The sequence below is a fragment of the Oncorhynchus tshawytscha genome, linkage group LG08, assembly GCF_018296145.1.
Source record: "Oncorhynchus tshawytscha isolate Ot180627B linkage group LG08, Otsh_v2.0, whole genome shotgun sequence".
In the NCBI taxonomy this organism is placed as follows: domain Eukaryota; kingdom Metazoa; phylum Chordata; class Actinopteri; order Salmoniformes; family Salmonidae; genus Oncorhynchus; species Oncorhynchus tshawytscha.
This window is the reverse complement of record NC_056436.1, coordinates 38,795,759-38,818,668: the sequence shown is the minus strand read 5'-3', so window position 1 is coordinate 38,818,668 and position 22,910 is coordinate 38,795,759. Positions and strand designations below refer to the sequence as shown.

The window sequence follows — 22,910 nt, the reverse complement described above, 5'->3', positions numbered from 1 at the left end:
CAAACCCGGGACCATCCGCCACAATGGCTAACTGCATCGTGGCTACGTTCAAGCCCTCAAGAAATCCCGCTAGATTGATAGGCAGCTAGCTAGCAGCTAGGCTAGCTACTACCTCAAAAAGCTCCTCAGACCCGGCCTTGGTCAGATCACTGGACAGAGAGTAGCAGTCCCAGCAACGAATGCCAAACTAAAAAGTTAGCTAGCTACTAATAAACATTTAAATACACTTTAAAAAAAACTTTCCAAAACAACAAACAGAGCTCATTCAACAGGTAGTGTGGTGTTCATCAAGGAACCTCCTTAGTTGGTGGGGGTTCTTGCAGGAACCTAACTGCTCAACTGAAACATTTGGATTTGAATTTGAAAGGACAGCAGGTGCAGGCACTTAACTGAAAAATGTAAAGATCTCCTCAATTTAAGGTAAGGTTTGTCTCTTGTATGATCTCAATTGGTATCATCAAACAACATCTGTCTTTTCATATTTGTGCAAATCTTTCTAAAAACAGACGATGGACACAATTCAATGGATATCAATCAACAAAGAGGTAGGCTATAAGGCTATAAGAATATGTTGAAGGATGCACTCAAAAAATTAGGGGTTCAACAATCGTTCTTCTAAGATCCTCAAAGTTTTTCAAACAACCATAGGGTTCTTGGCACTGCAAATGCCCCTCAAAAGCTTATTCCAAGAACCCCATAGGAGGTTGGGTTCATCGAGGAACCTCCTTAGCTGGTGGGCGTTCTTGCAGGAACCTAAATGTCCAACAGAAACATTTGAATTTGAAAGTACAGCCGGTGCAGGCACTTAACTCGAAAAATCTAAAGATTTCCTCATTTTAAGATAATGTTTGTTCTCAATTGATATTGTTTTATGATGATACCATCTATATTTTCATATTTGTGCAAATCCTTCTAAAAAACAGAAAATGGACACAATTGAATGGATATCAATCAACAAAGAGGTAAGAATATGTTGAAGGCTAGCTGTATTGGGTGCAGATGACTGAACTGCTCACATTTGTGTCTGTTGTGTCTGTCTGCAGGTATACAGATGAGGCATACGATGGTATGTCAATTGTTATTGGTATGTTTTGCAGATCACATTTACCATCTTCCTTCCTTACCTATTCAATGAATATCCCATAGGCCTTTACATTATTGACAAGGTATGCGTATGAAAATCATTATTGTCACGCCCTGATCTGTTTCACCTGTCCTTGTGCTTGTCTCCACCCCCCCTCCAGGTGTCGCTCATCTTCTCTACCGCCCCCTGTGTATTTATATCTGTGTTCTGTCTGTTTGTTGCCAGTTCGTCTTGTTCGCTCAAGCTAACCACAGCTTTTCCTGTCAGCTATTGTTTCCCAGCCTCTCTTTCCTCGTCCTCCTGGTTTTTGACCTTTTGCATTTCCTCACCCTGTACCCGCCCGCCTGACCCCGAGCCTGCCTGCCGTCCTGTACCTTTGACTTACCCTGGATCTTCGACCCCGGCCTGTCTTGACCTGTCTTTGCCTGCCCCTGTTGCTACAATAAACACGGTTACTTCAACAGTCTGCATCTGTGTTTTACCTTGATTCCTGATAATTATCAAGTTTTTTTTTTCCATTCACATTTACCACAAAAACCAAGGTATGAATACTGTCGTGTGCATGTTTTGTTAATCATCTGTATAATTACTATTTTTACTTTTTTTTTTTTTTTTTTCTTTTTACTATTTTTACTATAATTACTATTTTTGGGGGATACACAGACTTCACCCTCCCTACACCTCTGAGTCGAACAGGAAACCTGTTCGATCACCATGCACCGCAAAATCATTCTGGCTATGGATACGGAGAACCTCAAGACATTAACATCAACACGCCAGAGGATATACCCATTAGGCTTGGGGCTCTGCTGGGAGTTTACCTCATATTTAGATTTTTTTATTCTGCTTTGCCACAAATCATAATAAACTACACGTAACAATAACAACAATAACACAATATTTTAGTTGTCAGTGTTCAAAAATTTGCCCCAAAAGGTTCTTTGAGGGTCCATTAAAATGGGTTCTTCAAAGAACTTATAGGGGTTCCACCACAGTTTCAATTTGAAGAACCCCTAAATGACTAAATGATACTCCAGGAACCTTTTCTTTTTAGTGTGTATGAAGTGTCTCATTGGATCCTAGACACTCTCTCTAAGTACACCATTCAACAAGACAGATCGACAGAGACCCCTAAATGGCTGGGGATGTGAATGGGCCTGGCCTGCTATAACCAAAGCATGATTCTGTGAGCAATCTGAGGCTGAGTGGGTGGACAGAATGGAGGTATACAGCCATGACCGAGCCACTAACTGAGATTTCTGGATATGGAGATCAGAGGCAAGGCAGCCAAATGTAGTTCTACTTCCACCCAGTCGAGCTTCAGGCGCTACCCTTGAGCCCTAAACCATCTGCTCTCTTCTCCCTCCCTTTCTCTTGTCTGGCACAGGTCTGGGTAGAGGAGGAACACCCGAGAAGAAAGGCAATCTCCTGTAAAGTCCTTATTGGCTGGGGTCCATAGACTCTGCCCTTATATGGAGAGAGAGACAGACTTGAATAGCTTGAGGGAAGTAGTACCAGAGACTGACTGGGCCTGGCTGTAGACTGGGGGATGGGGAGGACATGGTGACATGGTTGCTAAGCAACTCGAGTGGCATTTTCTCAGAATGTTCTGCTTTTTACCACAAAGACTCTTTTGTCTCACCTGTGGCCACTCACATGTTTGTTTTGAGTCTTTTATATCCATATCAAGTCATTATTTGCTCAAAACACACATTCAGGTTGAGTTTGAACAGTTCAGTATGTACATTATGTGGGCTATTAATACTCATTATGAATTATTATTATTAATAATAATATCTTGTGTAATCCTGTCTACAATTTCATCAATATATTAAGTGTGTGTTTTAATTTCAGCTCTTTGGATTGTATGTCAAAATGCTAAGGGAGTTGAGCAACGTGTTTTCGAGAACTATGTTTAGTTTTGCTTCCAAGGGCTTGTAACTCTGGAATGATCTACTGTGAGAAAACCCCTAGGGAAAGCCTGGCTGTATAATGTTTCTTTGCTTGGACAGTAAGACAGACTTTTGGACCTCCAACGGGGGTCAACATGTGTGTTTTTAAATCTGTGATGGTTCTGTTTTAGTCTGTGTCTGCGAGATTGAAGAGATGTTTAGAGGGAGTCCTATTGGAGTCGACGTCCTGTATCAGTTGTATAACGTTGTTGTTCAGTCTATCCTCGTGTGTGGACTCAATTGTGAGGACTATTGACTCTGTGAGAGGCCTTCATTAATGATTGGTTGGTTCTTAGGTGTTCGGTCATGTAGCAGGAGGACATTCTCGATCACACAAGTCATGGTTAACAACGCTGGTTGAAATACTGCCGGAAAATGGTGACTAACAAAGTAATGTGGAAAGAATTCCCGTATACAGTATACAATGTAGTTTCTCAGAACCCCCGCAGACTGCTGTAGCCATACTTCAAGATATAAACGAGCCCAACCGCACTTCAAGTCCTTTTTAGTCTTGGATGGGAAAGGGGATACCTAGTCAGTTGCACAACTGAATGTGTTCAACCACTTGTGAGGTCATCTCACTCACCCACCCATTCACTGACTCACTCCGTGAACATTGTTTACATTTTTACATTTGAGTCATTTGGCAGACGCTCTTATCTAGACCGACCATACAGTTAGTGCATTCATCTTATGATAGCTAGGTGGGACACCACATAGATGGATATATAGATATCATAATGTTTTACATGAATATGTACAATGATTATTTAGTTGGTGGTAATTTGACCTACACAAAAAAAAACGCAACACAGAATCCTCAAATGAACCCTGTTTGAGATGCTTTCCAAACCTGTCTGTCATGGGAAAGCCCTGACTTTTCCAACTCACTGTTGATCTGTTTCCTTAAGTCTGCAGGTACTTAAGCCACGTGACCTGGGGTGAAGATACAGTATATCTGTCACACGCACATATAATGTACACACACACACACATACAGATATATATGCATACATACACAAATACGCACACACACACTGTTGAAGCACAGAGATGAAGACTTTCAATGTGTCCAGCAAATACATCTGCAACCCTGTGTATGTGACTAATAAACTCGTCCATCTATCTATCACACACATATACACACACACAGCCTATCCGTGAGTGTCTACAGTATATACAGCACATCGATCCGGATGTGTCCATACACAGCACAGGGAGCTGGCAGTGGAGGTCCAGTGGAGATCCATATGTGACATTATTGGGCTTAAGTGCACTTGGCCAAGGAGGGATCTTCACAGAGTGGAATCTGAAAAAGGCCTTTAATGTATATTTGCTTAGTGGGCACAGTTTGTTTGATTATTAGAGTGTCAAATTAGATTCACCTTTCGGTAGAGCACCCATGAAGAATGAGAAACCCCATTTTTCCAGTTGTCATGGAGCTAGGACCATAGCATACATCAATATCTCTTCAACCCGATGGTTCCATCAGAGCACGTATCAAACTCATTCCACAGAGTGCCAAGCATTTCGCTACACTCGCATTAACATCTGCTAACCATGTGTATGTGACAAATAAAATTTGATTTGATTTGAAGTGTCTGTGGGTTTTTGCTCCTCCCTTGTACTTGATTGATGAATTAAGGTCACTAATTAGTACTCTCCTCACCTGGTTGTCTAGGTCTTAATTTAAGGGAAAAACAAATAACCCGCAGACACTAGGCCCTCCGTGGAAAGTGTTTGACACCCTGGAGTTAGAGGTTTGGTTCATTCATTTGTTGCGTACATATAAGAACCACCACAAATATCAATGCAACTGCAGATTCAGCTTGAGTTTTGCTTAATGGGGAGAGATGAGGAGCACAGATGGATGGTATATGCTGCTATCTTTTTATTGATCCTGGTGCCAGAAGCCCATATCTTCCAGGACTACACACAATAAAACAGTGGATGACAGATCCCAATAGCTTGTTCAAATAAAAATACATCCTGTTCCCTTCCACTGCAGAGGTAATCATCAGACACACCACACATGCCCAGACCGTCTCAATGGAGCACCACTAGTGAACAGCCAAGCCTTCAAACCTGCCTCGCCACCCGCCGTTACCTAGACAACAGCCGGCAAATTAGCAGCTAATGTAACAGATTGGCTTTGGCATCCAATATGTACCAATCCTGAGTGAATCCTGTTGTGAATTGCTGTGTCTGTGGGAGGCGTGGCCTGTTGTCAGGTGATAGACAGTACTCTCCCAAAAGGAAAATGGACGACTTTAACGGATAGCCTAGTATGGAATATGTTTCAGCTGAACATTTAGATTGTTGCTTAACGAGCATTGCACGTTTAAATCTGGTGAGAACTGCGTATTACCATTCATTTGCCATTACCATTCAATTTTGAACTTGATTTTTATCCTGATTTTGTATTAATCTAATGTACAAAGAAATAGAATATGGAGGGACAAAGAAGCTTGGGGTCAAATCAGTCAGTCTTAAGGGTAAGATTTTATGAGCGCCATGGAAAAATGACATAAGCCAAAACTATTTTCCAGGCTAACACACTGATTGACATCCAAGTAGAGCATAGGCCGACAATTTATCAACGACGTAAAAGGAAGAAGTACTACTAATCCCCTACCTATGACAGGCATGACAGGTATGGCACAGGGACATGTGCCACACGGTGGCAGAGTAGTCTCTCTCCAATGCGGGTGTCCTTTCACCCAGATGCCAACTCCCCTGTGCCGACCATGACTGTCATGGCCGACTGTCAGAGTGACATCTCTCTGAGGTATTTTAAGAAGGCCTCCCTCGGGACCTCATGGTCCCATGCCCAGTGAAGCTTCCACTAGGGGACGGGTTCAGCGTTCCTCCTGGCTGCCTGTCTGGAATGACAGAGCAGAAACACATCAGTGCAGGTGCAGACAGGTGTGTATGTAGATGTCAACAGCTGCTGTTGGTGTACTTTCCAGGAGACTGGAACCCAGAGCCATAAACAGTTCTCACCTTTGAACTAGATGTTGATATCATATGAACTGGACATAGTGTTAGAAGAACACACATTTAATTTACTATGAAAAATTAATTATAATACATAGTAGTTAGTCCTAATAAGGGCTTTGAATTTATGGTCACACTTTATTTGGATAGTCCCATATAGATGATCTACAGATGGCAATACTATCAACAAACTATTATTTATTAATCAACATTAGGGTGTTGGTTAAAATTAGAACTCTAAAGTCATCCATGTAATTTGTGCCTGTGGGATTAACTTTACCCCAGTAGTAGTTTGTTATAATGCTGTCATGCACAATGTTAATAAGCTGATCCATCATTTTGAGGGCCCCTTGTCTGTGTGTTCCATTGAGGCATTTGATAATTATTCTCATGTTGCTACCAAAACAAAATTCCTGTCCGTTGTGCCATCACACCAGCTGATTAAACCAAACCATCTGTTGTGGCGCTGACTCCTGAGTCTTGACAAATCCAAGCATGTTTGTTATGGTTAATACACACTATTTGGAGTGTAGTCAGCACAAGTTTTCGATAACGCATATCTGAGAGGGTTATTCCTGTGTGAATGACATTTCCTCTGCATATCAGTGCTAAGGTGTGGCTGGGATTCAATTATGGCCTTGGGGTTGCATGCTATATTTAACTCTAGCGAGGCGACTACCCCCAACTCCCCCTTCCTTTGTCCCCCTTGTGGAAGTTCGTAAGAAGAGGAATTGGCAGGCGAGGGGAGGGGAGGGGAGGTATGAGCCTAGATATGACCTTTCCTCCAGTTTCCTTGTTGGCCGAGTTCATGCGGTTCTACCCCACTTATATCACAAACCGTTTCTGCTGCTGCTGCAGTCTCTCTCTCTAGCCCTCCTCCTCCTCCATTCACACCGCTCCCTACTTACTGCTTGCTTCTGCACTGCTGGCACTGGGCTGCATTGCACAACCAAGCCCTACTCAGTCCTGTTACCTGAGGTCCTGAGGTCATGCTTATGTGACTCACATCGGGGCACTGCCTCCCCTTCAATTCCTGCCACGCCGGATGCCAGGCGGGCACACCTGCCACATTCCCGTTGGCCACGGGGCAGACTGAGGACTGTACCATTTGGGTGTGAAAACGGGTTTATTGAATTACAAAGAGAATGGAGATGATAAGTTTCATTTGAAACTCTTTCCTAAGATTTTACTGAGTTGCATGTGCTGTGCTGAGCTTTTTTCTCAGGAGTGGCTTCCGTCTGGCCACTGTCCCATAAAGTAAAGATTGGTGAAGTGCTGTAGAGACTATTGTCCTTCTGGCAGGTTCTCCCACCTCAGTCAAGGAACTCTGTAGTTCTATCAGTGGTCAAGGTCCTTCTTGCCCCGTTGCTCAGTTTGGTCGGAAGGCCAGCTCTAGGCAGAGTCTGTGTAGACATTTTTTCCCAATGTTTCAGACCACTTTACCCTTGGAAACTTTCAGCACTCTAGAAAATGTTTTATGCCCTTCCCCAGATATATGCCTCGTCAAAATTTGAGTTCAGAGATCTACGCACAGTTCCTTGGACTTCATGGTATGGTTTCTGCTCTGACATGCACTGTCAACTGTGTTCATATAGACAGGTGTGTTTCTTTATAAATCATGTCCAAACAATTGAATTGGCCACAGGTGAACTCCAATCAAGTTGTACATTCTTAGCAACAAAAATTTGCTACCTAGAACCTAAAAGGGTTCTTCGGCTGTCCCCACTCCCCATTTGAGAACTCTTTGAAGAAGCCCTTTTGGTTCCAGGTCGAACCCTTTTGGCTCCAAAAGTTTGGCACACCTGTATTTGGGGAATCTTATCTGCAGATCCTCTTAAGCTCTGTCAGGTTGGATGGGGAGGGTTGCTGCACAGCTATTTTCAGTTGTCTCCAGAGATGTTCGATCGGGTCCAAGTCTGGGCTCTGGCTGGGCCACTCAAGGACATTCATAGACTTGTCCTGAAGCCACTCCTGCATTGTCTTGGCTGTGTGCTTAGGGTCGTTGTCCTGTTGGAAGGTGAACCGTCGCCTCAGTCTGAGGTCCTGAGCGTGCTGGAGCAGGTTTTCATTAAGGATCCCTCTTTACTTTGCTCCGTTCATCTTTGCCTCAATCCTGACTAGTCTCCCAGTCCCTGCCACTGAAAAACATCCCCACAGCATCATGCTGCCACCACCATGCTTCACCGTAGGGATAATGCCAGGTTTCCTCCAGACGTGACACTCTGCATTCAGGCCTGTGCCTCGACACAATCCTGTCTCTGAGCTCTATGGACAATTCCTACGACCTCATGGCTTGGTTTTTGCTTTGACATGCACTGTCAACTGTGGGACCTTATTTAGACAGGTGTGTGCCTTTCCACATTATGTTCAATCAATGGAATACTACAGGTGGACTCCAATCAATTTGTAGAAACATCTGAAGGATGATCAATGGAAACAGGATGCACCTGAGCTCAATTTCGAGTCTCATAGCAAAGGGTCTTTACATTTCAGTTATTTATTTTGAATACACTTGCAACAATTTCTAAAACCTTGTTTTCGGTTTGTCATTATGGAGTATGCAAGGAGAAATCTTGGGCCTAACAACACTCGTACCAATATATCCTCCGAACACCGGGTGCTTGGCCATTATCATTTAAATACCACACCCCCTTGGGCCTTATAGCTTAATTATACAACATTCTGCCATTTTGAGATTATACACTGTATATACAAAAGTTTGTGGACACCCTTCAAATGAGTGGATTTGGCTATTTCAGTCACTCAGCTGACAGATGTAAAGAATTGAGCCATCATTGGCAGTAGAATGACCTTACTGAAGAGCACTGTGCCCTGGTCAACTGTAAGTGCTGTTGTTGTGAAGTGCCAAGCATTGGCTGGAGTGGTGCAAAGCTTACCGTCATTGGACTCTGGAGCAGTGGAAACGCGTTCTCTGGAGTGATGAATCACGCTTCACTATCTGGCAGTCGAATGGACGAATCTGGGTTTGGCGGATGCCAGGAGAACACTATCTGCCCCAATGCATAGTGCCAACTGTGAAGTTTGGTGGAGGAGAAATAATGGTCTGGGGCTAGGCCCAGCATACAATGACATTCTAGACAATTCTGTGCTTCCAACTTTGTGGCAAAAGTTTAGGGAAGGCCCTTTCCTCTTTCAGCATGACAATTCCCCAGTACACAAAGCGAGGTCCATACAGAAATGGTTTGTCGAGATTGGTTTGGAAGAACTTGACTGGCCTGCACAGAGCCCTGACCTCAACCCCTTCGACTACCTTTGGGATGAATAGGAAAACACCGACTGCAAGCCACGCCTAATCGCCCAACATCAGTGCCTGACCTCACTAATGCGCTTGTGGCTGAATGGAAGCAAGTCCCTGCAGCAATGTTCCATCATCTAGTGGAAAGCCTTCCCAGAAGATTGGAGGCTGTTAAAGCAGCAAAGGGGGGAACAACTCTATATTAATGCCCATGATTTTGGAATGAGATGTTTGACGAGTAGGTGTCCACATACATTTGGTCATGTAGTGTATATCATACTGTGTTAACTAACCTCCAGACGAGCTTCAATGCAAGTAAAACTAAATGCATGCTATTCAATCGATCACTGCCCACCCGTCCAGCATCACTACTCTGGCCGGCTCTGACATAGAATATGTGGACAACTACAAATACCTAGGTGTTTGGTTAGACTGTAAACTCTCCTTCCAGACTCACATTAAGCATCTCCAATCCAAAATTAGATCTAGAATCGGCTTCCTATATCGCAACTGGGCATCCTTCACTCATGCTGCCAAACATACCCTTGTAACACTGACCATCCTACCTATCCTCGACTTCAGCGATGTCATCTATAAAATAGCCTCCAACGCTCTACTCAACAAATTGGATGCAGTCTATCACAATGCCATCCATTTTGTCACCAAAGCCCCATACACTACCCACCACTGTGACCTGTACGCTCTCGTTGATTGGCCCTCGCTTCATACTCGTCGCCAAACCCACTGGCTACAGGTTATCTACAAGTCTCTGCTAGGTAAAGCCCTGCCTTATCTCAGCTCACTGGTCACCATAGCAGCATACACTCGTAGCACGCGCTCCAGCAGGTATATCTCACTGGTCACCCCCAAAGCCAATTCCTACTTTGGTTGCCTTTCCTTCCAGTTCTCTGCTGCCAATGACTGGAACGAACTGCAAAAATCACTGAAGCTGGAGACTCATATCTCCCTCACTAGCTTTAAGCACCAGCTGTCAGAGCAGCTCACAGATCACTGCACCTGTACATAGCCCACCTGTAACAGCCCATCTATCTACCTCATCCCCATACTGTATTTATTTATTTTTCTTGCTCCTTTGCACCCCAGTATCTCTACTTGCACATTCATCTCCTGCACATCTACCATTCCAGTGTTTAATTGCTATATTGTAATTACTTTGCCACCTTGGCCTATTTATTGCCTTAACTCCCTTATCTTACCTCATTTTCACACAATGTATATAGACTTTTTGTTTTCTTGTTTCTACTTTTTTCTACTGTATTATTGACTGTATGTTTTGTATATTCCATGTGTAACTCTGTGTTGTTGTATGTGTCGAATTGCTATGCTTTATCTTGGCCAGGTCGCAGTTGCAAATGAGAACTTGTTCTCAACTAGCCTACCTGGTTAAATAAAGGTGTTCTCAACTAGCCTACCTGGTTAAATAAAGGTGAAATAAATCAAATAAATAAATAAAAATACATACATACTTAGCCTAAGAACAGGGGCGCAACTTTGGTTTTAGAAGTGGGGGGGCATAACTTGGTGGAGGGTCTGGGGTCCTCCCATATTTTGGGGGCATCTGGTTAACCATTAACACACACCCCACTTAGCTTTAGGATCTTAGTGAAACATTCAATATTGTAATCAGGTGTGTTAGGCCAAGGCCAAAGTGACAATCAACAGGACAGGAGACCCCCAGGGCCAGGAATGATCTAAATAGGTATCTCCCCTGATGTGGGCATGTTTTCAATACAGATTCATTTTATCTTACAGTATTCCATATAAGGCATCCAGGCCTTGTGAAAGTTGCACAGTACACCCTTAATCTTGTAATAAATCAATTCTAGTGATACATAACTTGACATTTCTCCCATCCATTGTGGGAGGATAACCAACCTTCGGATTAAAGGCAATACATTTCTTAGCTGCTATAAATGCTAGGTTACACAGTTTCTTCTGATTACAGTCTCCAGTATCAACATTTTCACGCAAACCAAAACAGTGAGAAGGGAGAATCTGTAGACATACTGAGGTAAAATAACATAATCTCTGACAGAATTCAGCCAGCCTTCCCAAGACCATAACATATGCAAATATGTTCCTTTTTGTGTTTTACATCTCCAGCAGATATTCAGTTTCCCTGGCATATAGTATGTTCTATGGATGGTATTAAACTGCACTAATTTATGTCTGAGATTATAGGAACATGACTGGGCATTCTAACATATCTGTATCCATTCATCATCATCAGTAGTGTCTCCCAGGTCTTCGTCACGGTTTTGTTTGAAATATTTTGTGTCATCGGGAAAAGCCTCTCAACCATTGGTACAGTTTGGAAATCAACTTTTAGAGGTTTGCCTGACTGCCTTAAAATAGTTTCAATCGTTGAAGCTTCTGGTTGTCCAGTGTTTGCTGCACAGAGAGAATAAAGTGTTGTATCTGCAAAAATTCACCTCTACACTGTCACAGACTGGTCTTCCCTGGTTGCCTGACCCTGATGAGACTCCTGTCACCATCCTGTCATCATCTGCTCAGATGAGGCATGACAAAGAATGACCTTGGTGTACATTTATACATTATATTATCCATGAATCGAATCAATGGTTCAATAGTTGAAATGACCATTGTTCCCAGATCCCAGACTGCAGCCAACCCATCAGCTCAAGATGGAGCTTTGTATCAATTCACTGATTGTTAGAATATACTGCAAAATTGACCTGAGCTCTGTAGACTAGTATTCCCTGGCTGTCTGACCCTGTAGGGACGAACACCTGTCACCATCTGATCCTGCTAAGACATGATGAGCATAGTGTTGTGTACTGACATGTACACCATGACGGTGAAGCATGTGGAGCTGTTTATACTGTGTCAGTGTGAAAAGTAGGGGATTAGTTAGGGAAACTGACAGATCGATAACGTTTTATTGCTATACTTGCTAATAAAACTCACATTGCATTGAAAAAATGTCAGAATATCGGTCTTCAATCATTTGGCTGCTGATTTCATCATTTGATTCAGGTCTAGTGTGATTGAAGCAAAAATAATAGCTAAAGTTAGTGAGCTAGCTAACGTTAGCCAACTTTTGGCTAGCTCTAGCTAATGGTACAATGGTATATGGTCAAATTTACTTCTGTTTAAACAAGAAAAAACAAAGGCTACAAAACACTTCCATATACACAACAGCTGTTTGATACTGATACCTGACATATCGCTAGAGGCTAGCTAGAGCTGAACTGTCTATGATGGCTACTAGCTAGCTAACTAGCTGCTAGTAGTTCACTTCAGCCGAGAGGGGATGAAACATTAGCTAACGTAACATGTCAGTTACACTACTAATTCAGCACTGGGAATAAATACATTTTTTTAATGTCAAACAGCAGTTACTTTGCCAGCTAGATCAGTCAACTAAAGAATAGCCCGTTTTGGCTCTACTTTCTTTTAAAACTTGGAGAAAAAGCACAACATAGACACCAGCTGCCTCCCGTGCTGGTCCTATATGGCATCCTTTTTTAAGCTTTGCCTTCACACAGACTGTCGGCAAGCTCTGCTCTGCTCTGTGGTGTCCTAAATCCAGCTGTCTTAAACCGGAAAACAGCCTATCTGACCACTCCGAGGCATCCGCATGTTCCTAAAGCACACCGCTGCTGCGTTTTGTATCACAGTACAATAATGCAACTGGGAGTTACCCCCTCCGTCCCCAATGAAAGTTGCGCTCCTGCCTAAGAACATCCCTTAGCCATGGTATATTGCACATATACCGCCTCCCGGGCCTTATTGCATAATTATAAAACATCCTGACGTTTTGAGATGATATATCTTACATACTTTGTTTTTCAGTACCATGACAAATGATGGTGGGGGTGTAACGGATGTGAAACGCTAGCTTAGTTAGCGGTGGTGCGCGCTAAATAGCGTTTCAATCGGTGACGTCACTTGCTCTGAGACCTTGAAGTAGTAGTTCCCCTTGCTCTGCAAGGGCCGTGGCTTTTGTGGAGCGATGGGTAACGATGCTTCAAGGTCTCAGAGCAAGTGACGTCACTGATTGAAACGCTATTTAGCGCGCACCGCTAACTAAGCTAGCCGTTTCACATCCGTTACACTCACCCCCCTTTTGACCTCCTCCTTTTCCGCAGCAACCAGTGATCCGGGTCAACAGCATCAATGTAACAGTATAACTTTAGACCGTCCCCTTGCCCATACCTGGGCGCGAATCAGGGACCCTCTGCACACATCAACAACAGTCACCCTCGAAGCATTGTTACCCATCGCTCCACAGTTCCCCTTGCAGAGCAAGGGGAACTGCTACTTCAAGGTCTCAGAGCAAGTGATGTCACCGATTGAAATGCTATTTAGCGCGAACACCGCTAACTAGCTAGCCATTTCACATCCGTTACAGGGGCAAAAATGTTGCCTCTATGGACTAAAACAGAGAAGTGAGGTTGATCACAAGCGCCACCCTAGAATTCCTTGAAAGATGTTATTTACAATGGAATTCATTACGATTTTCTATTGTTACATACACCGACCGAATAGGTGCAGTGAAATGTGTTGTTTTACTGGGTCAACCATAGTAGAAGAAGTCATGGAGTTCAAGACCATAGGCCAAAATTTGGGGTTGAGGGGGAGGGTATGGATCTAAAGTGGTCTATCCTATGTCTAAAAGCACTCTTTAATTCCAATGTAACTAAACAATGTGTATAATATTGTGGGGTGTTGAATTTCCAATAGTCTTTAGATGAATAGTTGTTTTTTAGTTATACATTTTATGCTTTAGGCATCCTGAGGCCTCTGTAGTTCATGTTGGTCTTATAGTAGTCGAAAAATTATATGTAAGACGTGCTAAACATGTAATATATAGTAACATATATATTATAAGTAGCAATAAGTAGCAGCTAGAGCATGAATGTAACTGTGATCTGATAGAATGAAACACAGTTGTATCTTGGAATGCATATCATTTTGGAGTGAAATCATAAGAGTAAAATAGAGCATGGCGCTTTACATTTCACAAGCGACTAAATAGCAGTTTACCAGCTACTCTAACTGACAAAGAATGTGTGCCTTCATTGGCCAACTCTAAAAGATAAGATAACCTGTAAAAATGTTTTTTTAAAGTACGCCAAAAACACATGGTCTCGAAACTCAGGTTTCGCCTAATTCGGCACTACGACCTTTCGCCTAGTTTTCAGACTTGCAGTTCATCAGGTTCTTTCTGACACGGATGACTCCCCCTGCACGCCCACCAACAGCCACGCACCCTATTTCCTCCAATCCTCAGGCGACCATGCACTGATCACGCGTCATCTCGCCTGCCATTGGCTAATGTCTCACACACATTTGTTTTTCATTGGTGGCATGTTGCCTCCCGCCAATGTGTTGTGAATGTTGTTTTCCTTTTTTTTATCCTCATGTTTTACACAGCTGAGAGAGGACCTAGTGAAAGACGAATTCAACAGCCAGTTAACTGAGCTGGGGCAGTGTCATCGCTTTTTTTTGTTCTTTTGTCGGCTTGACACTAAACTGAAATAAAATATATCTCAACAATGCCTTCACGAAAATGTTCAGAATTTGAAGTCTCATGTGGGGTAAGAATATTATTTAAAGCGTGTTATTTCATATGAATTAACGTCCAGCATTCGAATAATGAGTGGGCTACTAACTGTATTTGTTTTTGTTTGTGGCTCCAGTTTATTAGTAGCACTTTACTTTTTAGGTTACAGTATTATTTAATTTGTAAATGAATCATGTCAAAAAAAAATCTTAAGATTTTTTAAATGGTTTTGAGACAGTTATTTGTTATTACAGCTGGTAAATTAACACATCCAATGACTTAACGTTACCAATGATTGACTGTTTGTCTAATATCTTTAAATCAACTGTGACGAGTTGACAGAATTTTGCAATCATTTATTAATGTTACCCAACATCAATTTATGGTAACCATTTAAGCCTAGTAGAGTAGTCGTGGTTTGCCTTGGTGGGCTACTCTTTCACTGTGTGAAGCTGGTCACATTATTTTATCTGGGGAGTGGCCATGGGACGGGGATCATCAACTAGATTCAGCCGCGCGGACGATTTCTTTTCTTGAGCGGATGATCAGGGGGCTGGAACATAATTACAAATAATTTGTAGACCGCAAGAATACTTTAAAGAGATTTTAAAAAACAATTTTATATATATAATTATTTTTTTGCTCATTACTTGGGGGGCCAAATAAAATCACCAACTGGGCTTCAAGTTGGGGAACCCTGCAATAGGACCATTGATAAGTGTCAGTGCAGACAAGGCACCTCCTGATGCAGTGTTAACACTGGTTTTACATGCCCTGTGCATGGGGGTGTCACGTGGCTAGTGGTAGGGAGATGTCACTAGTTGGTCAATATGACAATGGGAGATGGATTGGCACATTGCCTATGGTAGATGGGGTGTAGTCTCAAGCCTGCTCCATCTACCCTCTGAGACTAACATCTAAGCAACAGGTGCTTGAGCATTAAGCCAGTGACTGGTGAGAAAAGAAACTCTTCAGATGTTCATTTGATGTAATTTCGGAAGCTTCCCTTGGTATGCTAATGTGTATCTACCAGTATGGTCTTGATTGGATCTCCCTTACACATTTCCCAGTTTTTGTGGTGATTCGTCCTTCTGGTAACTCACCAGTCTTCTATTACGTGATGTCATCATCAGACCTAATGTTCTTTCCTTTTCTCCATTTGTTCTCCTCCCCAGGCAAAAGGGATGGTGATGGACCAGTGTGGCTCCTATCTGAAGAGGAGAAGACTTGACAGTAAGCAGTCCTCCCCAGGCTGCAACCTGGAGTACACAGACCTGGAGGCTGCTGAGGCTCTGGTTTGCATGAGCTCCTGGGGCCAACGCCGCGCCAGCCCCTGCAAGCCCAGACCGCTTACCCCTGCCTCGGACTCCTGTGACTCCCTGCTGCCTCAGGACCCACTGGAGCCCCCAAAGGACTTTGTTTCGCTCTCCTCCTTGGTAAGAGTGCATCCTGTCTTGGCAACCGTAACCACCACACATCCCAAAACAGCCATCACTAAGAAGCATCTGTGGGCTGTATTTGATTAGTAAATACAGTAGTACCAGCTTTTACTTACTGTGTAAACTCCTGTTTTTTTTTAGCACTTAGCATGAAGATAGTGTCTTTATTTCAGGAAAACTTTGCGAGGGTTTATAGGTGTTGGAAGGGTTAGGAAGGTTGCTGCACAGGTGGTAGGTAGGATTGAGAGTTTGAACTGCAACCCGTGCTCATCTCTCTCAGCTGCTGGTTTTCAACATCGCTGTTTTACAGCCACCCAGCTCTAAGTAGTTATTTAGTTTAGTGTATGTACCTGCCTACTGTGGCCACTTATCTCTCCCAATAGCTGTATTGAACATCCATTTTGAAACTGAACACACCCAAACTAAGACCTATGTATTAGTACACTACATACAGTGGTTGTTCTACTTCCTGGGCACACACTAATTCTGTCTTCTCTTTGGTTTCCAGTGTATGACTCCCCCTCACAGCCCCAGCTTTGCTGAGACCTCTACCACTGCCATCCACACCATCACCTCCCCTCTGAGCCGGCCCAGCTCCAGCCTCTCTGTAAGGGTCTGTGGGGTCCCACAAATGCCCATGGCATCCATTTCGGAGTCCCCAACCAACGGAAAGACCCCACCACCGCCACCCTGCAGAGCCATGGCAACCAGTGTTATCCGCCACACCGCAGACACACACCTCTGCCAGCACATTCCAGCGCCCCCCACAAAGCAACACAGAACTTCCGAGCTGATGGTCTGTCAACAGCACACAGAAAAGACTGAACAGAGCATCACACCTCCATCGGTCTCCTTCACACCCAATCCTGCCCTCTCCTCCTGCAAGAAAGAGGCGGTCAAGACTGAGAACGAAGAGCCACAGGCTATCCACTGTAAGGAGAGCCTCTCCCACCTTCATGCTAACACCCAACCACAAAATAGCCTGCCTACACGCCTCTCCCCACCACCCACCTCCAGCCCTCCAATCATCTGCCAGATGTTCCCGGTGGGTAACCAATCAGGGATGATCTCGGCGTTCATCCAGGGCCCGGTACAGACCTCGAGGACCCCCACATCCATCCTGCCCCAGTCTGGTCCTAACGGGGCACTGCAGCAGCCTTTCCTCATGAGCCAGGCTATGCCGCAGGGCACGGTGATGCTGGTTCTTCCCCAGTCCCAAGTCTCTCAGGCCCCCCACTGCTCTCCACAGACTGTCATGACCATGGGCCACACTAAGCTGCTACCTCTGGCCCCCGCCCCGGTCTACGTGCCCACCGGACCCTGCGGTGGCACCAAAATTGACTTCTCCCGCCGGAGGAACTATGTATGCAACTTCTCCGGGTGCAGGAAGACTTACTTCAAGAGCTCCCACCTCAAGGCACACCTCCGGACACACACAGGTAAGAGAGAAAAGTGTTCCTCATGGATGGCTGGGAATGAGAGGGAAAGAATGTGACATTTTATGGGGATTAAATTCTAGGATCTTGATATTGTATCATGATTTTAACTGAAGACTATGAGGTCGTTTATCTGACTCGGAGCATGTGTGGGTTTGCTGGTGATAAAATGATGACTTGCAAACTCATTATCGCTCTGTCTCCCTCTCTTTCAGGTGAGAAGCCCTTCAGTTGCAGTTGGGAGGGATGCGACAAGAAGTTTGCGCGCTCCGACGAGCTCTCGCGCCACCGGCGGACCCACACAGGCGAGAAAAAGTTTGTGTGCCCCGTGTGCGACAGGCGCTTCATGCGCAGCGACCACCTGACCAAACACGCCCGCCGTCACATGACCACCAAGAAGATCCCTTCCTGGCAGGCCGAGGTGCGCAGCCTCAACAAAATGGCCTTTCCCAAGTCGCCGCCGTCAAACCCCGCCCCACTCTCCCTCAGTATGCTGGTACCTGCCTCAATTTAGATTTGAGCCCAACATCTACCCACTAGTGACTTCTTACCCAAAACCATGACAGGGATAGGGACAGCCAAGTGCACAAACTGCCATTTTACTAATGGAACATTTCTAAAGACATGCACTGGACTCTTTCCTCTACTGCAGTTTTTGTTGTTGAAGAAAAATGCATTATTTTTGTTTACTTTTCAGGTATTTTATGAAATTGTTTGTATGTATGTACTCTTTTGCCAAAGCCTTTGTAATGACGTTTGTCTCACACATTTCACTTGTCTTTTTTTTGTATGTATAGTATCTATATGAATGTATTCGTATCGTACTCTGAACTGCATGTATTAATTTGGGAAAATGTTGTAATTTGTACTACAATCTACGTGGATAGTAATCTATACTGTGATAATTACTTACTCTTTAACCTTTTCATATTATTTAATACATTTGTAATAAAGAAAAATATGATTAACTTGTGTTTAAACTCTCCCATTGCCCTAAACGTAACCTTTGAAAATAACAAGATGGTTCTCTTTTTCTGAAAAACATGACAAATCAGAACAGCACTCTAGTTGTTAGTCAGCATTCCTTTCCAGTCACTCCCCTAGTCCTACGGTAGAGGAATAGTGGTGTCTTGCCACATCCTGTGTGAGTTGGTGGGATTGTGTCTGACGGTCAGCTGAAACACTTCCTGCTCAATGTGCTGACTGACCACTGCTCTGGACTGGACCACATCCTGTTGGCTTAGTGGAACGTGCAGACAGGGGACTTTGTCCCATTCAGCAGTTCTAATCCAAACTATGCTATGAGGCATCTGGGAAATAAAGGCACTCATATCCTTGCCTCTGTACTTACAAGATCATGGCTAATCATTTTTTCCCCTGTAATACCGGTAAGACCTCGCAAGTATTATTAATAAGTAACATTTTTACTCCTGTACCAATTGATAACTGATGTTATCAGTCCCTGGGCTCATTTAATAATACTGATTTATGTCTAATGGTCTAATATATGCCTTATCTGGACTAGCTTATGGCAAAGTAGTCATCCTTGAATGTTGGAAGTTCCGTATTACATAAACACACACTTCCATCATTATCTGTATTCTCTTATGCTGCTGTGGTTCCACACCCGGTAACAACCGTCCTCCAATCAGATTGTGAGAAAACCGAACTGTAGGGGGGTGCGACCAATAGACTGGGTTCCTGAATTACCCGCCCCTTTGCCTTACTGACCGATTTACACAATACTTCCTCTCTGGGTTGAATGGGTTCATGCTTTCTGGGACTGTCTAGCACTGACACCTTGTGGGCAAAAGCAACATCATCTGACTCCACAAGTGACACCTTGTGGTCAGACCAAGTTACAATCCAAAAACATAGCTACCCTATTACATGCAATTCTATGGCTAAACTTCCACCATTCTAATGTCAATGGCACAACATGAGTGATTTTTAAACAATAATTGTAGCTGGTGCTTTGAAAGTTGGTTATGTTATATATCATGTCAAAGTTTAAAATGTATCAAGCTTTGCTTTTCAAAGCAATTTATACAGGTAATTATATGTACCCTAGAGGTCAAATTGGGTCCACATTTTGTTGACCTGAACATGCCCGAAAATGTATCTGACAAATATCTGTGAGTCTAAGCATTCCAATGATATATGATTAAATGGTATAAGTGAGCATTAACTTGTTGTATAAGGGATGGAGGGATGAAAGAAAGAGTGATAACACCCTGAAAGCTACCATTGCTGCTGCACTGCTGTCACACATTTTCCAAATCTAGGGACATAGACCAACACATTTTTTTTTTGTTGCTATGAGACATCATCACCCAAGTGACCGATCCCTTGCTCATGGACGAATAGGCCAATTGGACTTTTGACTTGACACATTATGACGTCATAACAGAACGATGTTAAAGTTTGGCGTGCCTTGCGTCATAATGACCAAGGCTATAAAAGCACGCAGCATCATTATTGTTTCAAGTGAAACAGTGATAACTCCGAGAGCCTGCTACAAAAACAGATGACCAAAGTTTAGGCTGAATATATACTCCAAGATGCCGCGCAAATACTCTTCTCCTCACCTGCGTCTCACAGTGTCTGAGCATTCCCTGGACTCGTCAAGGGTCTCCACTTTCCCGGCCGAGTGGACCCGTCAAACCTCCGAAGACGTGTTTGAGGACCAGGGTGACCAGCTCATTACTGCACCTGCCCGCCACCCGCGACCCCCCGGCAGAAGGTCGAAATCAAAGGCCGGCCGAAAGGGTTTCGCACCGGATGACTACAAGGATAAGGTGGCCGCTGAAACAGACGATGGACCCACTCCGCAGAGAGACACTGTGGAAAAAAACAAGAAATACAATTTTACAAAGAGAGGCACTGTGGATGAGGCTAAACATCCGCTGACAAACTCTATGGATGACACAATGGATGGTGCAAAGATGCTCAAGACACCTGTGAACAACAGGACAAGCGACCTGATTGCAGAACTCAACTACAGTAAAAACCTGAAGATGATGGAAAACGCAGAGCTGCAAAAACTCAAAGTGTATGCCGAGGAGAATACCCTGTCTCTAAGTCAAGAGAACATTGAGTTAAAGAAACAGGTGAAAAATCTCAGGAGCACCATAGATTATTTGGACACCCTGCGTGACAATATCCGGGAGGCGCGTAAAGCCCTGCATGAGCGTAGCCACGAAAGCGCACAGCTGGAGTCTCGGCGCCTGCAGCTTGAACAGCAGAATGACTCCATCAGGGATAAGATTGAAATGATGAAGGATGATCTATTCATCCTTAAACCCGAGGGAAAGAAGGGCAAGACTACAATAAAGCACCTAAACCGTTTTGTTGGACTCTTACAATATCAAGACGAAGAGGCCCAAATCACTATTCTTCAGAAAGATACATTGATCCAGAGAAAAACCTCCCAAATCGAGGAGATGCAAAGCCACTTCGCTGAATCGGTATCCTGCGTCCAGGTGTTTCAGGAGAGGTTGAAAGACTTGGCGGAGAGAATTGACGAAGCCAAGAACGCTGGAAAAAATGATGAAGACTGCTCCGGCGCGGATAAAGACGGCGACAGTACCGTTACGCACAAGACAAGGCCTCCCACCCTCGCAGAGGAAATTGCGCAGGCAGAGAAGTATGCCGCGCAAATCGTTAAGCAGACGAATAAGGAGGAGGTGGCATCTCCACCTGCTCCGACCGAGAGTTGGTTCAGGAAAAGTATATTCGGGGGTCTGCAGAAGGCGGCCTACCGCGCAAGGGTTCTCGCCTTGACCGTGATGGTTCCACTCTGCGTAATGGCCTCCATGGTTACTGCATGCCAGGATGGACCCGGCATACCCTGTGGTGACCTGCTGCAGGACGCAGCCAGTGGCTTTCTGAAACCATATTGTACTATGGATTTCACTGCCCTCCCTCCATTCTGAATGACATTCATGTGTTATTAATGTGTTATTATCCTCAATAAAGATGCAGTATTTTACCTAAGAAAAATCTCATGTTGATTTATTTACAAGCGTTTGTTTATCATCATGTATTTTAGGTATACCTTTTGTAAAGATGTTTGTTATAAGTGGCCACTGTTGTATTGACATGTAGTTGATTAGGCTACATGGTTGAACAACAAAAAATGACACGAGAAACTGATAAACTAGTGATAAACTATGAGTTTCGGTTACTGGTTGATTTCATTTGGATTCATTCAGCTTGGTCACATAATAACAAAAATAACACTATAAGGTGAGACAATGGTGGTGCATTCATAAATCATTCATCTCTATGCATTAATTCAATTAAAGCAACGAAAAAGGATAGGTTGTTTATCAACAGATTATCAAGTGAGGAAAAAAATATGGCTAAACTATGTCTACCATTTACTGATTATTATCACTATATGGGTGATTGATGTGATGATAGCCTACATTAATATAGAATAGATTGTATTTCTATTGTAGATTGACATTGTAAGGGATTTAAATCCCATATTGAATATTTTTTTCTCATGGAATAATGTCTCTCTGTAATACATACACACACACACACACACACACATACACACACACACACACACACACACACCCTCTCTCACACACACACACACACACCCTCTCTCTCACACACACACACACACACACACACACACACACACACACACACACACACACACACACACACACACACACACACACACACACACACACACTCCAGATTTTGTACTTTGACAGCTCTGGGAATTCTTCTGGTATGAAGCAAACATTAAATCGGTTGGATATTTCACTCGTTGTCTGAGGACGGTGGAAAACATCCACACAAAACATCCACCTGTCCTGGGTGAGAGAGAAAACCTCACTGTAACCTCACTGTTATTGTGGACTTATCAAAGTCAATAAAACTATATGGAATTCAATACTGTCTACCCAATGACCCATGTGTTTTTGATGATATGATTGTAAAGTTAAAGATTGGTAAGTATAGTATTGGTCTTCAAGTGCTTCAGCTACTTATAATATTTGTAAAAATGTTTGTTTAAAAAAAATGTACAATAGACATAGACAAAAGACAATAGACAACTGAACATTCCACAGACAGGGATCCACTAAACGAGACATGACATTGGCTGGAACTTTTAGTTTTTTTTTTACAATCGCTAGGACCCGTTTCTCAATACTTATGTCACTTTTTCAAAA

General features: G+C 43.5%; 1 protein-coding gene across 1 annotated transcript; it reads left to right on the top strand.

The window, feature by feature from the left end:
• Nucleotides 1-14,688: 14,688 nt before the first annotated feature.
• Nucleotides 14,689-18,683, top strand: LOC112256508 (Krueppel-like factor 11). Its single transcript, XM_024429818.2, has 4 exons — nucleotides 14,689-14,874; nucleotides 16,016-16,276; nucleotides 16,788-17,718; nucleotides 17,931-18,683. Exons 1-4 carry the CDS (start codon nucleotides 14,833-14,835, stop codon nucleotides 18,227-18,229), a joined length of 1,533 nt encoding a protein of 510 aa, XP_024285586.1. The 5' UTR covers nucleotides 14,689-14,832; the 3' UTR covers nucleotides 18,230-18,683.
• Nucleotides 18,684-22,910: the final 4,227 nt, after the last annotated feature.